Below are 20,481 nucleotides of genomic sequence, written 5' to 3'. Positions count from 1 at the left end.
ATTAACAACACGCACTGTAGACAAATGTAAGGTGGTCACTGTCCTCGCTCCATCACCAAGGCTTTAACGAAGCATTTCATTCCTAGTATCAGGACACCCCATCTCTGAACTAAGGCCCCCGAGTCTCTTGCTCAAGGTCTCTTCCACTTTTACTATTGTCATGAAAACTCATGCTAGCTGGCTTCCCACTAAACGCTACTCAATTCCAAAGCCTCGCCTGCCATCACTTGTGATAACTCAATTTCCTGGAGCCGCTAGGAGACGTCACCAAGTACAATCTCCCACAACCTAAATTCCTCTGCTAAAGCCACAGTCTTCCTCAGGACCCCTCTGCCATTCAGCTGTTCCAGCAGCAAATCCCACCACTCTTCCACCTCTAAGACATTTGATTTTCAAGGGGAGATATCATGAATTATTTACAATTAATAGAATGCAAATTCTATTTTGTACAATGTCAAGTCAAGAGCAAAATTTACTCTCAAGGGTGTGTATTAGACCTACGGGGTTCTGCTGGACCCGCTGGGTGGTGAGGGACCATCTCGAGAAGGGTCCTCAGCTATTTTGATGGCCTCTTCCACAGCTGCGAGGAGACCGTTCCCACCCTCCCCCCGCAAGGCGGGGCCGAAGCACTCGGGCCTCCGGATGAGCAGCCTCACCACGACGTTCGCGTTCTCCTCCACGCTCTCCCCTAGGACAGACGGGCACGTAAGCACACAACATGGACCGCGCAGGCATCCCCAGCAAACGTTGTATCAACTCATTTACATTTAAAGAAAAATAACGCAAATCAACCAACATGGTGGTAAAGCCGAGAACTAAATTCAGATGACTAGTTTTACATGTATAAGACACAATCATTGTCTCTTCCTGCACTTAAAATTTCAAAGCAAAGCATATTCGAAGCCATAATCCTAGGCATTATTAGAATTCAATTATAAAAATTTATCTGAATGAAAGTTCCTAAGATTTTCATTTTAATAATGATGTACAGAATCACTATCAAAACAAATATTATAAAATAAATTGTTACTGTATAAATCTGATAATAAAATACTCAATTTCCTTTCTAATATTTACTTCCTTCAGGAAAGTGTGGGATATATCATTATTTTATACAACTATATTTATGCAGTTTTAATAATGAACAAAGAGGACCCCACAAGCAACCAGTCCTACCGTTACAGAAGACAGCGAACCGGAGAAAGTCAAGGTATCGCTCCCCTTCAACAGGGTTCCACCCAATGTCCGGGTACCCCCTGGACACCAGCATCTGGCAGCTCTGCAGTCCACAGCCGGCCAGGTATCGCACGACCTACAGGCAGGAGAGGAGCAGAAGGGTGACCCCCTTAGGTGAAAAGTCAGATGCTTACGCTAGATGTGGTGAGGTGAGTGGTACCACCCAAGGGCTGTTTGTAACAAACACAGCTTTGAAAGTGCTTTTTAATCTCATGACAATCCACATGAACTCCTTTTAGAAAAACCTTAGAATTAAGAAATATTCAAAAATCACAACAAAGCACTATGATAAAAATATTTATGAATAAACTCTATGAAAGAAAAAGATTCTTAAATTTTATATCAGTTAATTTGTGACTTTTACCTACAAAAGCATAATGTTTTTGATTAACTTCCGAAATGTCTAATGACATGTGGCCCATCTGAGATACTGAAACAGCCTTCTAAGAATCAAAAATATTTTAAAGTGAATTGCATCCAAAATGACATATCAGTCTGATGGGGAAGGGGGGAGTGTGTGAGAGAACCCAGAGAGAAGCAGAAAACTCGGCTAGAGCGCAGCGTCTGTGGTCCTCACCTGACCTGCATCATTTACAGCACTGCTCTGAGCAAACTCCTTCACGTTTTAAGATGGGTTCGCTGTCTATAAAATTTGTGATAATACTACCTACTTTTAGTATTGTTGAATTTAATACATGAAAATTTCTGCTTAGCTTTGCTCTTTTAAAAATTTTATTCTATTTTTTTCCATTACCCTTTAGCCACCTTATACCCTCCTACCCCCCATGATCACCACACTGCTGTCCATGTTCATGAGTCATTTTTCTGATTTTGCTCAGTTATTTTATGTGAACGTTAATCCTCGACAATATTTCATAACTGATCCAGTTTTTTAAAAATACCCTAAAGTAGGCATTATCAATGATAGTAGATTGTTAAAGGGTCAATTTTTCAAATAAGTTAAATTACATGCGGTTCAAGCTAAATCAGTTTTGAAAAGATATAATACACCTAAAACATCTTGTGTCAATTTTCTCAAGGTATAATTTATGCACAATAAACTCATCCATTTGAAGTTAAGTTCAATGAACTTTGAGAGGCTCATGCATCCATAAAGACACGTGTCCAGCACCCACCCTCCTGACATGGCTCGGCCTGGACAATCTGCCTCTTGTCACAACTCATCAGCTGTCACATTCCACAACACGCATGCACACAGTCATCCAGCAGGTGTACTGCTGCCTCTGAGATCCATTCGCGCTGCGCACACATCAGCCTTTCGCTCCTGTGTACTGCCTGGCGGTATCCCCCACACGTGAACACGCCCAGTTTTCATTATTGACCCATCAGCTGATGGACGTTTGCATAGTCTCCAGTTTGGGGCTCGGCTGAATAAAGCTGTTACCAACTGTCACAAACACATCTGTGTGTGGACGTGAACTTCTGCTTCTGCCACTGTTCCTCCCCACGGCAGCAATGACGTTCCTGTTGCCCCACACCCCCCTCAACACTGGCTCCGCAACCTTTGTAATATCAGCCATTTTTACCAAAGTGTAGGTAAGGGATTTTTAAGTATACATCGGAGAAAATCCTTCTGCGGCTGGTCAGAGTGGCATGTCAGGAGGGTTTGGGAAGATTCACCTTTTCGTGCCCTCAACAGCCGTGCACTGAGCGCCAACCCAGGGCCAACGCTGTCCTCTCAGACAGGGACAAAGCAGAGGACAACACACAAAAAAAGCCCCAGCTCACAGCTAGCTGAATTTATGGTGGAAGTAGGTTTTTAGTAAAATATATTTATTTTAAAATATAAATATAATTTTAAACTGTATTGATATACAAATGAAATGAAAACATACTTTATGTATAGAATATACATACATATGCTCCCAACTACAGAACACAAAGCAGTAAAGAGGACAAGAAGAGCTTAGTCTGCCTTAAACTATAATATATAAACTTCTATATAATATAAAATGTATGCATAGCATGTTAAAATGACATTTTATTTTTGCTTTATATATGTATTCTTAATTTTATTTTTCAATTACAGTTTGCATTCAGCACTCTTTAGCACTAGTTTCAGGTGCACAGCACACAGCAGAAGGACATTGCTATAGGTTACAAAGTGTTTCCTCAGATTGTTCAGGCACCCACCTGGCACCACAGTGGCTACTGCAGTGTGTTAACTATGTTCCCTACATTTTATCTTACAGACCCTTTATTTTGTAACTATCAATTAATACTTCTTAATCCAATCATCTTTTTTAACTTTGTCCCTCAACACGCCTCCCCTCTGGCCTCCATCAGTCTGTTCTCTTTATCTGCAAGTCTGTTTCTATTTTGTTTGTTATTTTTTTTTCTTTAGATGCCACATAGAAAGACAGATACCAGAAACTATATGGTATCTGTCTTTCTCTGTCTGGCTTATTTCACTTGGGTGATACCCTCTACGACCACCAATGTTGTCACAAATGATATGATTGTGTTCTTTTTATGGCTGAGTAATATTCCATTGTATACTGTATATGTACAACTGCTTTTTTAACCACTCATGTATTGATGGACATTTGGGTTGTGTTCATATTTTGCCTATTGTAAATAATGTTGTAATGAACATGGGGGTGGATATATTTTTTTGAATTAGTTATTTTGGTTTCTTCGAATGTATACCCAGTTGTGGAAATGCTGGGTCTTCAAGCAGTTCCATTTTTAATATTTTAAGAACACTCCATACTGTTATCCATTATGGCTGCACTAATCTGCATTCCTACCAACAGTGCAGGAGGGTTCCCTTTTCTCCATACCCTCACTAATACTTGTTGTTTGTTGATTTATTGATGGTACTATTCTGACAGGTATGAGGTGATATCTCACTGTGGTTTTGATTTGCATTCCTTTGATGATTAGTGATGTTGGGTGTCTTTTCATGCATCTATTGGACATCTGTATGTCCTCTTTGAAGAAGTGTCTACTGAGGTCCTTTGTCCATTTTTTAATTGGATTTTTTGTTTTTCTGGTGTTGCATTGTCTGAATTCTTCATAAATTTTGGGTATTGACCCCTTATAGGATGTATCATTGACAAATATCTTCTCCCAATAAGGACGTTGTCTTCTTATTTGGTTGACTTTTTCCCTTCCTGTGCAAAAGTTTTTAGTTTGATGTAGTCCCATTTGTTTGTTTTTTCTTTTGTTTACCTTACCCGAGGAGATATGTCAAAAAAAATATTGTTAATAGAAATGTCCAAGTAAAATACTGCCTATGTTTTCTTCTAGGAGTTTTATGATTTTAGGTATTACATTAAGTCTAAATCCATTTTAAGTTTATTCGTGTATGTGGTGTAAGAAGGTAGTCTACTTTCATGTTTGCATATATTTGTCTAATTTTTCCAAAACCATTATTGAATAGACCATCTTTACTCCATTGTATGTTCTTGCTTCCTTTGTCATATATTAATTGATCATAAGGACATGGGTTTGTCTCTAGGTTCTCTATTCTATTCCATTGACCTAGTAATCCATTTTTTATGCCAGTACCATGCTGTTGTGTTTATAATACCCTCATAGTATAGTTTGATATCAGGTAGTGTAATACCTCCAACTTTGTTCCTCTTTCTCAAGATTGCTGTGGCTATTCGGGGTCTTTTGTTTCCATGCAAACTTTTGGATTTTTTGTTCTAGTTCTGTAAAAATTACCATTGGTATTTTGATAGGAATTATACTGGATCTATGGATTGCTTTGAATAGTTTGGACGTTCTAATGATGTTAATTCTTCATATCCATGAGCATGATATATGATTCCATTTAATAGTATCATCTTTGATTTCTTTCTTCAATATCTTAATAATTTTCCAAGTACAGGCCTTCTTCTCCTCACTTAAATTTATTCCTAAGTATTTTTTTTGTTGATACACTTGTAAATGGGACTGTTTCCTTAGTTTCCTTTCCTGATAGTTCATTATTGGTGTATAAAAATGCAACTGATTTCTGAGTATTGATTTTGTATGCTGCTACTTTACTGCACTCATTATAAGGTCTTGTAGTTTTTGGTAGAGTCTTTAGGGTTTTCTCTGTGATATCATGTCATCTGCAAATAATGACAGTTTTACTTTAAATTTGGATGGCTTTTATTAATCTTCTTGTCTGATTGCTGTGGCTACAATTGCTAGTACTATGCTGAGTAAGAGTGGTAAAATTGGATATCCATGTCTTGTTCCTGATCTTATGGGAATCGCTTTTAGTTTTGCCCTGTTGATAATGATGTTAGCTGTTGGCTTGTCATACATGGCCTTTATTATGTAGTGGCATGTGCCCTTTATTTCCAATTTGCTGAGAGTTTTTACCATAAACGGGTGCTGGATTTTGTCAAATGCTTTTTCTTCACCTATTGATATAGTCATATGATTTTAATCCTTTATTTTGTTTATGTGGTGTATCACATCAGTTTATTTATGGATATTGTACCAACCTTGCATTCCAGGACTAAACCCACTTGATCATGATGTATGATCTTTTTAATGTATTGCTGAATTTAATTTGCTAATATTTTGATGAGGATTTTTGCATCTATGTTCATCAGAAATATTGGCCTATAATTTTCTTTCTTTGTAGTGTCTTTATCTGGTTTTAGAATCAGGATAATGTTGGCCTCATAAAATGAGCTTGGGAGTCTTTCCTCCCATTGAATTTTTTGGGATAGTTTGAATGTTTGGTAAAATTCACCTGTGAAGCCAACCAATCTCAGACTACTATTTATTGGAAGTATTTTGATTACTGCTTTGATTTTGTTGGTCGTAAGTGAGCTGTTCAGATTTTGTGTCCTTTTGATTCAGTCATGGGAGCTTGTATGTTTCTAGAAACTTATCCATTTCTTCCAGATTGTCCAATTTGTTGGTATATACTTGTTCACAATATTTTCTTAGAATCCTCTGTATTTCTGCAGTGTCAGTTGTTACTTATTCCATTCCCCTTCTGATTTTACTTACTCGGGTCCTCTCTCTTTCCCTTCATGAGTCTGGTTAAAGGGTTAACTATCTTCTTTCCTTTTCAGAGAACTAGCTCTATGTTTCATTGGTCTTTTGTAATTTTTAGACTCCATTTTATTTCTGATTTGACCTTATTATTTCCTTCTACTCACTTCGATTTTGTTCATTATTTTTTTACTGGTTGCTTTAGATGTAAGGTAAGACTGTTTACTTAAGATTTTTCTTGTTTTTCTGAGGTAGGCCTGTATTGCTATGATTTTCCTTCTTAGAACTGCTTTGGCTGTGTACCATAGATTTTCGGGGGGATTTTTGTGTTTTCATTTTCGTTTGTCTCAAGATATCTTTTGATTTATTCCTTGATCTCAGTTTTAACCTGTTTAGTAACATGTTATTTAGCCTCCATGTATTTGATTGTTTTTCAGTTTTCTTCCTGTAATTGATTTCTAGTTTCATACCAGTATGGTCAAAAAGATTCCTGAAATGATTTAAATTTGTTGAGTCTTGTTTTATAGCCTAACATGTGGTGTATCCTGGAAAATGTTTCAGGTGTACTTAATAAATTTGTATATCCTGCAGTTTTAGAATATAAAGCTCTCAAAATATCAATAACTCCATCTAATCTAATGTGTCATTTAAGGCCACTGTTTCCTTATTAATTTTTTTCTGGAAGGTCTATCCATTGATGTCAATGGGGTGTTAAAGTCAATTACTGTGACACTATTACTGTTGATCTCTCCCTTTATGTCCTTCAGGATTTGCTTTTTATATATAGGTGCTCCTATGTTGGGTGCATAAATATTTACAAGGTTTATTTTCTTTTGTTGAATTGACTCCTTTATCATTATATGATGTCCTTTTTTTATCTTTTATTACAGCCTTTGTTTTAAAGTCTATTTTGTATGGTACAAGTATTGCTACCCTGGCTTTTTTGTTTTGTTTTGTTTCCGTGTGTATGAAATATCTCCTCCCATTTTTTAACTTTCAGTCTGTGTGTCTTTTGTTCTAAGGCGGGCCTCTTGTTTTCTTATCCATTCAGCTTCCCTATGTATTTTGACTAGAACATTTAATCATCTACATTTAAAGTAATTATTGGTAGTTATGCATTTATTGCCACATTATTCTTTATAATATGTTCCTCTTTTAGTTTTTCTTCTTCTTAAAGAAGTACATTTCCTGTGTTACTTGTTTGTTGGTGAAAAATTCCTTTATCTTTTTCTTGTCTTGGAAGCTTTTTATTTCTCCTTTACTTCTCAATGGTAGCCTTGCTGGGTGCAATAGTCTTGGTTGTAGGTCTTTGATTTTTATCACTTTGGATATTTTGGATTAATCCCTTCTGGCCTAACATATTTCTGTTGAGAAATTAAGTGACAGTCTTACAGGACTTCCCTTGTAGGTAACTGTCTTTTTCTTGCTGTGTTTAAGATTATCTCTGTCTTTAACCTTTGCCATTTTAATTATGATGTGTCTTGCTTTGGACCCCTTTGGGTTCTTCTTATTTGGACTCTCTGTACTTCCTGAACTTGCCTGTCTTTTCCTTCACCAAGTTAGGGGAGTTGTCAGTCATTATTTCTTCAAATAGGTTCTCAATCCCCTGGTCTGTCTCTCTTCTCTTTTTGATACCCCTATGATGCAGATGTTATTACACTTGATATAGTCCCAGAGGTCCCTTAGACTATTCTCATCTTTTAAAATTCTTTATTTCTTTTGGTGCTCTGCTTGGGTGTCTTCTGCTACCTTGTCCTTCAAATTACTGATTCAGTCTTCTGCTTCACTGAACCTGCTGTTTATTCCTTCTAGTATATTCTTCATCTCAGTAATTGTAGTCTTCATTTCTGACTTTTCATTTTAATGGTTTCTATATCCTTTTTTATACTTACTATCTCTTTAACTTCTCTCTGAGATCATCTATTCTTCCCCTTGAGCATCCTTATAACCATTGTTTTAAACTCTGTATTTGGTAGTTTCATTTCATTTAGCTCTTTTTCTGAATTTTTCTCCTGTTCTTTCTTTTGGGGCTTGTTTCTTTGTCTCCCCATTTTGGCTGCACCTCTGTATCTATTTCTCTGTATTAGATAGATCTGTTATGTCTCCCAGCCTTGATGGTGGCTTCAAATAGTAGGTCTCTTGTGAAGCTCAGTGGCACAGTCTTCCTGATCACCCGATCCAGGTGCTCCAAGACTGTCCCTTGTGTGGATTATGTGAGAGTCCTCCTATTGCAGTTGAGTCTTAATTGCTGTTGTCCTGTCCATGGGTGGTGTTGACCCTCAGGCTAGCTGACTATGAGGATTAGTCCGGACCACAGTGGACAAGCTGTTACGTGGGGGCTGACCCCATGAAGCAGAATCTGCCCCAGCAGGGTCTGGTGCCTTCCAGGACCTTTCTTTGGGTGTGCCCCTTGTGGAGCTACATGGGTCATGCTCTAGTATAGTCTCATGCCCTCCACCAGGTGTGTTCATCCCAGGGCCTCTTGGGAGAAACCGGTGCACATCAATATCAGAAGCTGCCTGTAACCAACCACGGGCTACCTGACTGGAGCAACCAAGTGACCCACAGTTTGTGATGCTTCTGCTGGGCCTGGGTGTGGGGGGGAAGGTCCAAGCTGCATACCAAGGCCAGCTTCCGTCAGCACTGCACCCAGGTGCAGGTCAGCAAAAGACCCAAAGCTTCCAGAGTTCCACCTATGCCTGCCTTCACCTGTCAGCTATCTGTTAGGCTAAGTCACTGAAAGAGACTCTGGAGGTAGGCGAGTTGCATGACATAGGTTCTCAGTGAGTCACCAGGGAGGGGCGAGTGGTGTTCAGCAGGTTGATACAGATTCAAATTTGGTGCCAGTGCTGGGTCCGAGGCCACTCACCAAGTCTCACAGCACACCAAGGCCAGCTGCCATCTGCCTGGGACTCATGGCCAGTGGTAGGGCAGTCTCGGGGAGTCATCAGCGTGAGGCCAGCAGAGTCCATCAGGCTAAAGTAGACCAAGTGTAAGCCGTGTGGAGGGAGGGCTCCATCAGAAAAACAGGGGCCGCTCAGGCGCACGGGGATAAGATGGCCCTCCCCCTCCAGCCCTGTGCCTCAGTCTCTGACATTTTAAAAAACGAACACTGTGTGATAAAAGCAAGTGTGACAGAAGATATCATGAAAGGACAAAAACACAGGAATACAGATGAAGTTGATTCTCTCTTCAGAGAAAAATTCACGTGGTTAAAGGAAATAACTTATCTCAAATGTATTGTCCTTTCCAACTTATAATATTATAGGTAGCCTTTATATATAATTATAGTAACAGAATTATAACTGTATTACAGTTATAGTTAAATAATCCTGAGATACAGATACAAAGAAGCAGGCATGCCTCACTTCAGCGCAGCGGCAGGGGGCGGCTTACCTTTTCCAGGTCTGGCTCACGCAGCGCCAAGGCTAGTTCGTTGTTGTCCATCACCGAGGCGGCGGCCACATCCAGCGGGGTCGAACCTCTCATAGCCGGCGATGCTGTTAACCCAAATGAAGACAAAACAAAACCGATTGTACTACAATAATGAATTCCATGCAAAACACGTTTTCACTTAAAATTTAATTTCTAGTGCAACACATATTGCACTGCTCTGAGTTCATTTATATTACACTGCAACATGTATATGATGTTTATCATAAATGTTAAGTAAAAGTCAACATTTACTTACCTAGACCAACACTGCTGTTTTCCAGTAAATAACTGAGATGGTCAAACATAGCTTTTTGATTCTGCCGACTTATGCGACAGAAGTAACAGAGAAAACGGCAACAGTTGGCCACCATCTTGGGGAAAGTGATCTCCTACACAAAGAGCACTTAATTAGCTGTGGAAGCAAATTATCTGCATAAAATGGAGTTCAGAATGTGAGGCCTCAGTCACAGTGTCGCCCCATGTGTGCCTAGGTCTTCAGAGCCTCAGACACTGAAGACCTTCACGTTCCCAGACTTTGACTCACCTAGACCTTGAGCCACAGAAAATCAAGCCTGGCATTAATTTTGAAGCTTCGTTACCATCATGCCTGGATGTGGAATTAACCTCCAGCCCTGAGCTGAAGGAGGCACGGGCCTGGGTCAGGAATCAGGCAGACCCGTCGGGGTTCCTGACCCCCGCCGGCCAGCCCTCCCTGAGAAATCAGGCACTCGCAGGGATCCTGGTGTGTAAAAGCAGACAAGATGGATAACGACACTCACCTTAGGGAAGAAAGGGGGCTGTTGATGAGACAGTGTGAGGACACCCAGTGTAACACCCGGAGCCGTGACTTCTCATCACCGGTAGTGGGGGTGGTGCTGGTGTCACTATGGAGCCAGGTGGTCCCAACCTCCCTGATTCGCATGTGACTCCTCTGTCAGAAGGGGCACCCTGACCGGCAGCTGGGCCCCACCCAAGCACATCTGCTGACAGCCAAGCCTTGTTTGAGGACCTCAGACAATGCCCGGGTCCTGCTTTAACACCGTGTTTTATATGTACCTTTGTAAGTCTCTCACTGGGAGACTTTAACATAAGAATTTCGATATTTTGAAAAATACATTGCAAAATTTTAAAAAACACTGAAATGTATTTTGCAAATCAGAGTTTAGGATTATATGGACTTATATGAAGTTATTTGCTACATTACTCTATTCATTTCGTTTTAAAGAACTTCATTTTAAATTTTAATCTCTTGATAGTTCACTTTAGAGTCTTTCAACAGATATGCCAGAGGATGATCCTCAAGCCTGGGTCTGGACTGGGAATTTAGGGGAACCACCTGTCATCAAGGGGAACAGCTGGGTCTGAATGACTGTCCGTGTCGTGGATGATTTATAATTCTACATTTAAAAAGCCATACAGTATTAACTTTCAAACTAAGCATCCCCAAATGACAATAGTTTAGGATGTAGCAGATTGCACAGCATAGGATAAAAATGGTTACAGATATTAAAGGAAAAACAATAGTAGCATATCCAACTCTCAGTTTATAAGGTTTAGTTTTTTGTTTTTTTTTTCTATAAAGTATCTCTCCAAACAGTCCTCCTGAGAGGGTTTAAGCAATGCACACTGCAAATAAGGCTGTACTAAACACGGCCCCAGGAACCAAAGGCTCCTTTACCTTGGACTCCCCGCCGCCCAGGACGTTCACCATGACCTCCATCACCGTCTCGTGCATCCCCAGAGCCCGCATGAGGTTAGGGTGCTGGTAAAACACTTTATTGTTCATGATGTCCCTACAAAGAAATGCAGGTGCAGAGGGAAGCACAGAGGTCAGAGCAAAGTGTCAGTACAAGTCAGCTGTGATCCAGATCGACCTCTTAGGAATAATTACTGGCATATACGAAAAAGTAAGAGCAATCAGAGTTAAGCCGCAAAAGCTAGTAAGTACAATTAACTGAGTTTTTCTAAAAAATATTGGTAGCCTACCAAAAAGCACATGTAAGTTGTCTGTGCTTTTCATGCACATGAAATGTATTAAATAAACGGTCACCAACACGAAACACAGTGTTCAGCACATCACTCCTAACTTAATGTATATCCAAACATGTTGAACCTTCTTTTGTATAGAAATAAATCGATTTTTACATTTATAGAAAAATTCCTATATAAATTATTGATATATAATATTTGCTTTTCATATATGCTATTTTGGCACCATATTCAATATTTGTGTGTTTAATAATAGTAGCATTATTTCCTGTTACATTTATTTTATTCTGGTGAAAGGCTTTTAAAAGATACACATTCTCCAAGAGAAACTGAATACTTAGGAAGTCCAGGCACAATTAATCTAACTCATTAAAACAGACATTCAATTTAAAGAAACAGCAGCAGGTGATACCAGAAATGTTTCTTCTTGGTATCATTGCCTGTGTAATATTACAATCTGCATGTAAAGGGATCTGTAAGGATCTTAATGTTTAGTAGTCATTGCAAATGAAGAGCTCTGCTAATTGGTATTTTAACATAAACCAAATCAATGCAAGAGTGTCCTCTTTCCTGTCAGAGCTATAGCACAAAAATAAGGTGCTGGCTGCAGGAAAGCAGAAACTTGGACTCGGACTCTGACCTCCTTCAGAGGTGCCACTCAGCCAGTCAGTCACCCACATGCTGACTTGTTGTTACTCGGGCTGTGTGGAGAAAATGGAACAGCAGACATTTTATGGTTCTTTTCTTCCTTTGTTTAGGAGTTCTAGTTTTTCATTTTTAATTTAGTTTAGTTTTGTTTTAATAAAGAGAGCTTTAAGCCAGCAGAACTCAGGAAAAGGACTGAGGGCCCTGGAGCAGCACAGGCCTGATCTGTCCCACACAACAACAAATCAGGTCACCACAGCCCTGCCCTTCCCATCACAACGCACGCGCCACAGGAGGACCTCAGCTTTCAGCTCCCAGTTACAATCGCGGGTTTGCTCTCTTGTCAGTTCAGATCCATTGTATGACCTAACTTTGAAAGGTATTTACTTGAGAAATCGTGTTTGCCTTTGTTCTAGGGAAATTAATTAGATTTATAATTCTAACACCAGGAGGCAGGCTGTCGCTGATTAAATGTGTCCCTTTGAGGGATATTTCTAATTTCACAAAAAAACATTTTATGCTCACTTGAAAACAGAGTGTTTTCCACGTCCTCGTAATCTTCCTTTTTCATGGGCTAATTAAGATTCCCTATGAAAAGCGTCCTCAAGTTAGACTTAAGGCAGTAAAAAAACTGATGCTCATACAATTATGAGTTAAGACTATAAAATTTGCCTTTGTCGTTCAGGCTTTTCCATGCTCCTTCTCTGTGTAGGTAGAATATTTATTTTTAGTGTGCAACCATTGCAAGAATTTTGGTATATAGTCTTCCAGTTTACTTTTATGATTTCAAATAGTTAATATGTCTATGAGCAATAAATAGCATTGTCTTATGAATTTAAAATGTACATAAATAATATCATACAATCTGAATCTTTCCATACTTTTTCTTCTTCAGAATTATTTTTAGTTTTGTCAAAGAAAAAATCTGATTATTCTATATTTTATTAGTTTTTTCAAAGAGCCAATGTTGTTTTCTTAACCCTTTTTATTATTTTTTGCAGTCTTTTTGATCCGTGTTGATAGTCATCTTCATTATTTCCTCCTTTATCTGATATTTATAGAGCTAGATTAGTATTTTTTGTCTAAATATTTGTCTTCTACATCACTTTTTAACACTTTACATTATTTCAGATTTCTTTTCTTAAAAAATATATTTATTTAATTTTAGAAAGAGGATAAAAGAGGCAGGAAGAGAGTGAGAGAAACATAGCCTGGTGGCCTCTCACAGGTGCCCCAACAGGGACCGAACCCACAACCCAGGCATGTGCCTCAACTAGGGATCAAACTTGTGACCTTTTGCTTTGCAGGACGATGCCCAACCAACTGAGCCACACCAGTGAGGGCTACATTCCAGATTTCTACATGCTTATTTTTAGGTAATTTTCTTGGGAACATCATACAGCTTAATTTAAGCTTTCATTTTTTTCTGGTATGTTAGTTCCCTCATATTTTTATAACCCCAAGTTATGCAGATTACCGCTTGCTTAGACTACGCATGTACACACCAACAACACACTCTCTAAAACTGTCTCCCATTCCTTCACTCTGAATTCCATCTTCTTTTCTCCAATGCACAGCCTTTTAAAGGTCTTTCTTTTTCCTTTTTTAATATGCTTCATTGATTATGCTGTTACAGTTGTCCCGATTTCTTTTCCCTTTGTTCCCCTCCACTCAGTGACCCCCCTCCCGCCAGTCCCCCTCCACCCTTAGTCCATGTCCGTTGGTTGTGCATATAGTTCTTCTCAACATCTTCCTGTCTACTCCACTCCCTCCTACTATGTTTCTTAATTCCTGTACCGTCGACCTCCCTTTTCCCCCTTCCCCCTCCCCGCTGACTCCCCCCCACAAATGTTCCCCATACCTATAGTTCTTTTCCCACTCTCGTTGCCTACTTAGTTTGCCTTTGTTTTGGTTCCCTAGCTTCTGTTGTTGGTTGTTGTGATACAGTTTTCATTTTAATGTTCATAATTTTGATCCTCCTTCTCCTAAGCAAGTCCCCTTAACATCTCATATAACAGTGGTTTGGATCTGATGAACTCCTTCAACTTTACTTTGTCCTGGAAACACTTTCTCTGCCCTTCTATTCTGAATGACAGCTTCACTGGATAGAGTAATTGTGGTTGTAGGTTTTTGCTTTTCATTACTTTGAATATTTCTTGCCAGTTTCTTCTTGCCTACAGAATTTCTTTTGAGAAATCAGCTGACAGTCTTATTGGGACCCCTTTGTATGTAATTCTCTTCTTTTCTCTTGCTGCTTTTAAGATTCTCTCTTTATCCTTAATTTTTGACATTTTGATTATAATATGTCTTGGCGTGGTTCTCCCTGGGTCCAGCTGTTTTGGAACTCTCTGTGCTTCCTGGACCTATAAGTCTATTTCCTTCCCCAAGTTAGGGAAGTTCTGCTTCATTATTTTTTCACATAATTTTTCAATTTCTAGTTATTCTTCTTCACCTTCTGGCAATCCTATGATTCAGATGTTGGCCCACTTATAGCTGTCTGATAAGTTTCTGAGCCTCTCCTCATTTTGCTCATTTCTTTTTTCCTCTTTCTGCACTGTTTGACTGTTTGTTCCTTCCCTATGTTCCGATTTGTTGATTTGATCCCTGGTTTTCTTGCCCTCACCATTACTTTTGTAGGTGTTTTTGTTCATTTCAGCGGGACTAGCCTTCATTCCTTCCCTGTCTTGTTTAAGGTCTACTGTTAGGTCTGTAAGCACTTTTATAAGCAAAGTTCTGAACTGTGCCTCAGACAGATTTCCTATCTGCTGCTTCGTCAGATTAGAAATTTGCTGTCTGGTCAGTTGCATCACTGGATCTCTATCATGATCTGTGCCATCTTGAACAGTTTTGTGTTTACCTTTGCTTCCTGGGCAGGGCTGTCACACCTCCTATGCTATAGGGGGCGGAGCCCCATGCACTTGTCACAACCAGGTGTTTTCTGTTGGGGTGGGGGTCCAAGATGGATTCTTGCCATTCAATCTCCCCTGAGAGACCAGGAGCCTCCTCCTCCATTCTCACCCCTACTGGGCCTCACAGTCCAAGACAATGGGGTCTGCCTTCCCTGGCTTTGGAATCGCAAGCTGACAGTTCAGGTCTGCAGCTGGGAGTGCTCCCCTGGCACTTCTCGCTTTCCCTTAAATACAGGTGTCTGTTCTTACCGCTGTCCTGCCGTCGTCACTGATGCTGCCACCGCCAGCACAGCTTGACCTCTCCTCCCTGGCTTCGCCCCTCCTATCTGTCCAGATGAGCACCACTTCTTTATAACTTCATACGTTGGACTTCCATTTATTTTCTGAAACTTCTGGTTATTGCTGGTTTTGCAATAGTTGTATTCCTTCTTAGTTGTGGAGGGAGATGGAGTGTGTCAGTCTAGGCCTCCATCTTGGCCGGAATAGAAGGCCTTTCAATGAGGGACAGCAAGTAAATATTCTGAAATATCTTTGTTTCTCTCTCTCTTGAATTTGGAGAATAAATTTTAATCTCCAAATCCACAGCGAGTGCAAACTCACTGTGTTGAATACCCAGTCGGGTAACACATCGTACATTGAACCATGTTGTCCAGGTCTGCTATGGAGAATTCTAAATATTGTTTCTTTGCAAGTATTCTGGCTTTTCCCCTCTTCTTTCTTCTAAAATAATCTTAACCCTGGTTTTATGCTACATCATACCCAGCTGTAGATGTGGAGCTATGGGTGCTTTATGGGTCTATGAATTCCCGTCTTTCATCAATTCTGAAAAACTCAAGCGGAGAGCTCTCCGAACACCCCTGCTCAGATTCACCTATTGTGCGTCCCTTTCCTTGTATCCTATTCAGCACATGCTGGACCCTCTCAAACTGTCCCGCGGGTCTCATAACCGCCTTTTTGTATTTTTACCCCTCAGTGCTGCGTGACTCATCTCCTCAGAGCTATGATCCAACTTATTAATTTTCCCTTCTGCTACATCTTATCTGCAATTCAATTAACTGTTTTTGATGTCAGTTGTCATATTTTTTCATTTCTAGAAATTCTATTTAGATCTTTTTCAAATACCCCTGGACTTTCTACATATCTTATTTTTAGAAATTTCATTTTTTCTTTTGTACACAGTAACTCCATGTTCTCTTTCTGGCGTGTCATCACCTGAAGTTCCTGGGGGAAGTGTTCTAGTGCCACAATTTATTGTATCAGCAGACCCTTATTTATGGTGAATTGTTTCCTTTGTACTTTGCAGTTTTTGATTGTGGGTTAATCTTTTGTAGTATTCAGGTTTTTCTTGCCAGATTTCAGAGTAACTTGAGCTGAGAAAGCATCCTACCAGGCCAATTTTTGTGTTAATTCCTCAGCTTGGGGATCCTCAGACTATGCATAAGGTGTAAACATTAACCACAGATCTGTAAGAAGCACACCTGTGATGCTGAATTCTCAGTTCCTCATTCTTCTTTAAAGACCCAGGAGACACAGAGAAATTTTCTTGTTAATTTCTGCTGGTGCTTGTCTCCCCATGGATTTTAATGTGTTTTTATTAGCCAGTATTTTTATATATGATTATACATTACTGAGTAATTAATTAAGAAATTAATTGCTGTGTATCATAGCCATCTTAGCACCTAGTTGTAAAATTAGATATGTTTCATTATGGAGCACCTTTCCTATTTATCTTTGAAACACAATCTCTAGAAAACAACAATCCAATTTAATGATCGTGCAATCTATGCAATGTATTTTTATTAATGCACCTACTGTCCTAGTATTGGCATAAACACTCAGAAAGAAAAGATACATGAGACAAAAGGTGTAATAATTAAATTTACCCTAATCCGCGAATCATGAGCTTCTCCTCCTCCTTGCCCATCCTCACACTCAGCAGAGAGCGAATTTGCCCGAGCGACGCCAGCAGGCTGATGGTGTCCTCCACGGAGACGGCGCTGATCGTGTAGGTCTTGGGCAGCGCCCGAGCCAGCCCCCCGATGCCGTCGTACTGCCGGTGCAGCAGCATGAACATGGCCCGCACCAGCTCGGCATCCTCAATGACAGACTCCTGCGCCCAGCGGACCATGGTCTCAGAGATCAGCTGCTGAAGCGAGGCTGCAGCATCAAGATCAACAGTTTTCAAAAGGAAAATAACAAGAGAAGGAAACTTAGCTGGGCCTTTCAAATGTATATCTCACAGTCCCAACTCATGTCTACATTTGTACCAGAATGTCTAGGAATATTATGAAGAAAATAAAATTCATTTAAATATATATACATATATCAATAAAGATGAGTTATAGAGATGAAAGAACAAAATACACAAACTAGTCTTATACTTAAAGGATTTTAGTTGTTCAGAAATTGCAACCCCTTTTTCAAAACCACTGCTGGCAATCCATACAACAATCAGTATGAGTTGTTCTACCACTTCTACTTTTATCTACTTTATCCCATTATTTTCCTCCCAGAAGATCTGACATCACAAGTCCTTCCTTATCAAGGTCAGTCTTGGGCATTCAAGGAGCTAACTACTTACCCAACTGCATCCTCATTTCAGTCATTTGCAGTAGTGACCTCATGTAATTACATTTATACTTAAATTTGGACCCCCAATAGTCACTTAAAATGCCTCCAAAAGGATTTGCTTGTGAAACTGTATTAAAGTGAAAAGTCATTTTATATATAGAAAATTATTTGCCATACAATGTATAATGTAGTACAGTATTCCCTCACTTATTGTGGGTCTTAGGTTCAGTAAGAGCCTCAAAAACCCCCACCCAATAAGTTGATTAGCAGGAAGTAAAAACCACAAACAATGACTATTGAGCAGTCCAGTGAAAAGTTCTTCAAATCTTGCAAAGCACCAGTAGGAGGTAGAAAATTTTTTACTCCCTTATTCTATTCTTCTCCCCAGCAACATGCCCAATAAATCACCAAGTACCTTTCTCCCGAACAACATACCCAACAGAACACCAAGTGCCTCGTTGTTCCCTCCATTGTTCACGTCCTTACCCCCAGACTCAACCCATTGTTCCTGCCATTACCCCCAGGCCAAACCAATCACTAGGTGCCCCGAAACCCTGTTCCAGTCCTCTATCCTCCCTTTAAAACCTTGTCAGCCTGTATGCCAGCTGCTGTTCTCTCCTTTGAGACAGCCCGGCAGGTTCCTCTTAATAAATCTTGCATCTCAGCTTCCTTGGTTTCGGTTTTTACTATTTCTAACAGCGGGTATTACATTCTAGACCCCACCCCCACCCCTGCGATAGGTGAAAATCCGCAAAGTAGGAACCTTACATTTATTTTAGTATTTACATATATTTTAAGGCTTTATAAACCCTTCCCACACACTTATAAACCATTCCCACACACTTATTAACCTTTCACACTCCCTTATTAACCTTTCCCATACTTTTATAAACACTATTTATGTTCTTAAACATATTCTACACTCTTAAACCTACGTAACTTTAACAACATACGTATATATTACCACAAAATCCCAAGATATAGCAAAAAATCCGTGATAAATAATTAAATATAATATTTTTAAAAATCTCACGATACAGTGAGGCCGCGATAAGTGTACTGAGATATAGAGAGGGACTACTGTATACTTAAAAATAGAGCTCCCACACCTGGTAAATGAATACTACAACTGTCAAAGCTAAGTAGGGTTGATATGACCAATCCATATGTAGTGAGGTACTTAATTCCTATACCAATAATACACTGGCTGATTTTCAAAACAAAAAGCTGTTTAACCTGCTTTAACCTAGTTAAGAAAACAGATTTAAGGAAAAACAAAAACTACCAATTTTAACCACTTGCAAAGTTTAGATAAAATACCTGTATACTTCCACATAAATTTGATAATAAAAAAAAAAGTGATTATAAGAAATGTTGAACTCTGATTTTGAAGACCTGACTCAAATTTGGTTGTGACACTAAAGAATAAATTTAGCAGTAGTTGTATAAATAAAAATTTCCACGGTACGTTAGTAAGTTTCTTTTCTTTCTTTCCACACAGACTCTGATGGGGAGTCTGGGGAGGGAGGTGAGGAGAGTGCGGGCCTCACAGACCGGGGGCCTCACAGATTGCGGCCTCACAGACCAGGGGCCCTCACAGACCGGGGGCCTCATGACCAACCCCCCACCCCACCCCCCCACCCCTGCCGCCCTCCGCGGGAAGGTGTATCTCAGACTCGCTGCCCCTGAGCAGCCTGGATTCACGGTGTCAGCTGTGCCTCTCCACTTAAACAAAATATGCACAAACCCGAAATGCGAAGCATGTCAACAACCATTTCAGAACCAAAATATACTTTTGGACAATATCCGTTGACACTTTAAGGAAAGGTTTCACTTGATGTAAGAATACTTGCAAATCAACTGCATAGTATTTAGATATGAAGACTAAATTGTGCCCTTTGGCTTTCTCTTTATGGTCTCCAATCAGATAGCTGAAGTCCTAGTGCCCAGGGGCAGGGGTTGGGGCGGGGGGCCCCCACCCTGACAAAGCTGCCTTCCCTCCAGGTTCCTACACATATTGTCAGACGAGCCTCTACTTAAGAGTCTGACTCTTGGAAGCTGCACACTCGGTTTCTCGCTGGCTCATCCAGTACGACATTAACAGTCAAAGGATGGGCCCCTGTCAGCAGCTGGGACCCCGTGCAGGGCCCGCGCGTATTGCTTACAGGACTTGTGGGGGTCGCTCTCCACTGGCTTTTCAGCTTGTCTCTTCTTCAGATATGTCACCTTTTCCACCAGGGACAGCAGGCGCCCTCGGATGGTTAAGTCACCGTTTCCATCCGGAGAGCCATCTTCATCCAGCTCTATTCCTAGGATGAGGAAAGCGACGAGAAAAAAGAAAAAAAAAATATTGAAAAAGTACCTTTCCGTTCACAGCGTGAGGCAACGCCGCTGTCTGAGACCTTGGAGGACGCTGAGCAAGCCGCTCATGGGCACCCCCAGTGAGATTTGTGCACTTGCAGCGCCTGCTCCCTCCCCCCTCACCTCCCCCCGTCCCACCCCGTGCCCGTGGGCTGGTGGCTGTGGACAGCCAGCCCGAAACATAAACCAAACAGAGAACAGAAACGCTCTCAGAAGACAAAGTTAACTCTGCTGCTCTGCACGACGCAGGCAGGCGTCTCCCACCATGGGCGCCTCTGCCTAGACCGACAGCTCTGCCTCCATAAATGTCAGTGGCATTTATTAAGTTGGGGACACGGGGACAGGCAGAATTAGGTGCCCTAGAGCA

General features: G+C 40.3%; 1 protein-coding gene across 2 annotated transcripts in view; it reads right to left on the bottom strand.

Moving 5' to 3' along the window:
* The window catches only part of RYR2 (ryanodine receptor 2), a 550,937-nt gene that overhangs the window by 152,192 nt on the left and 378,264 nt on the right, over window positions 1-20,481 (bottom strand). The window contains exons 38-44 of one of the 2 annotated variants that reach the window (XM_090263510.1): window positions 19,919-20,062; window positions 17,066-17,339; window positions 11,318-11,432; window positions 9,892-10,028; window positions 9,601-9,688; window positions 1,177-1,312; window positions 502-688 (exon numbers count right to left, since the gene is read on the bottom strand). In XM_090263510.1, coding sequence (XP_090119636.1) covers window positions 502-688; window positions 1,177-1,312; window positions 9,601-9,688; window positions 9,892-10,028; window positions 11,318-11,432; window positions 17,066-17,339; window positions 19,919-20,062 — 1,081 coding nt within the window. Of the gene's footprint in view, window positions 1-501; window positions 689-1,176; window positions 1,313-9,600; window positions 9,705-9,891; window positions 10,029-11,317; window positions 11,433-17,065; window positions 17,340-19,918; window positions 20,063-20,481 lie in introns of both variants that reach the window. The other variant, XM_090263509.1, reaches the window with a different exon arrangement.

This window comes from Furipterus horrens, unplaced genomic scaffold, assembly GCF_987537825.1.
Source record: "Furipterus horrens unplaced genomic scaffold, mFurHor1.1.pri manual_scaffold_15, whole genome shotgun sequence".
Lineage (NCBI taxonomy): Eukaryota > Metazoa > Chordata > Mammalia > Chiroptera > Furipteridae > Furipterus > Furipterus horrens.
Note: the sequence above shows the minus strand (reverse complement) of the source record. Positions and strands in the feature narration are given on the sequence as shown.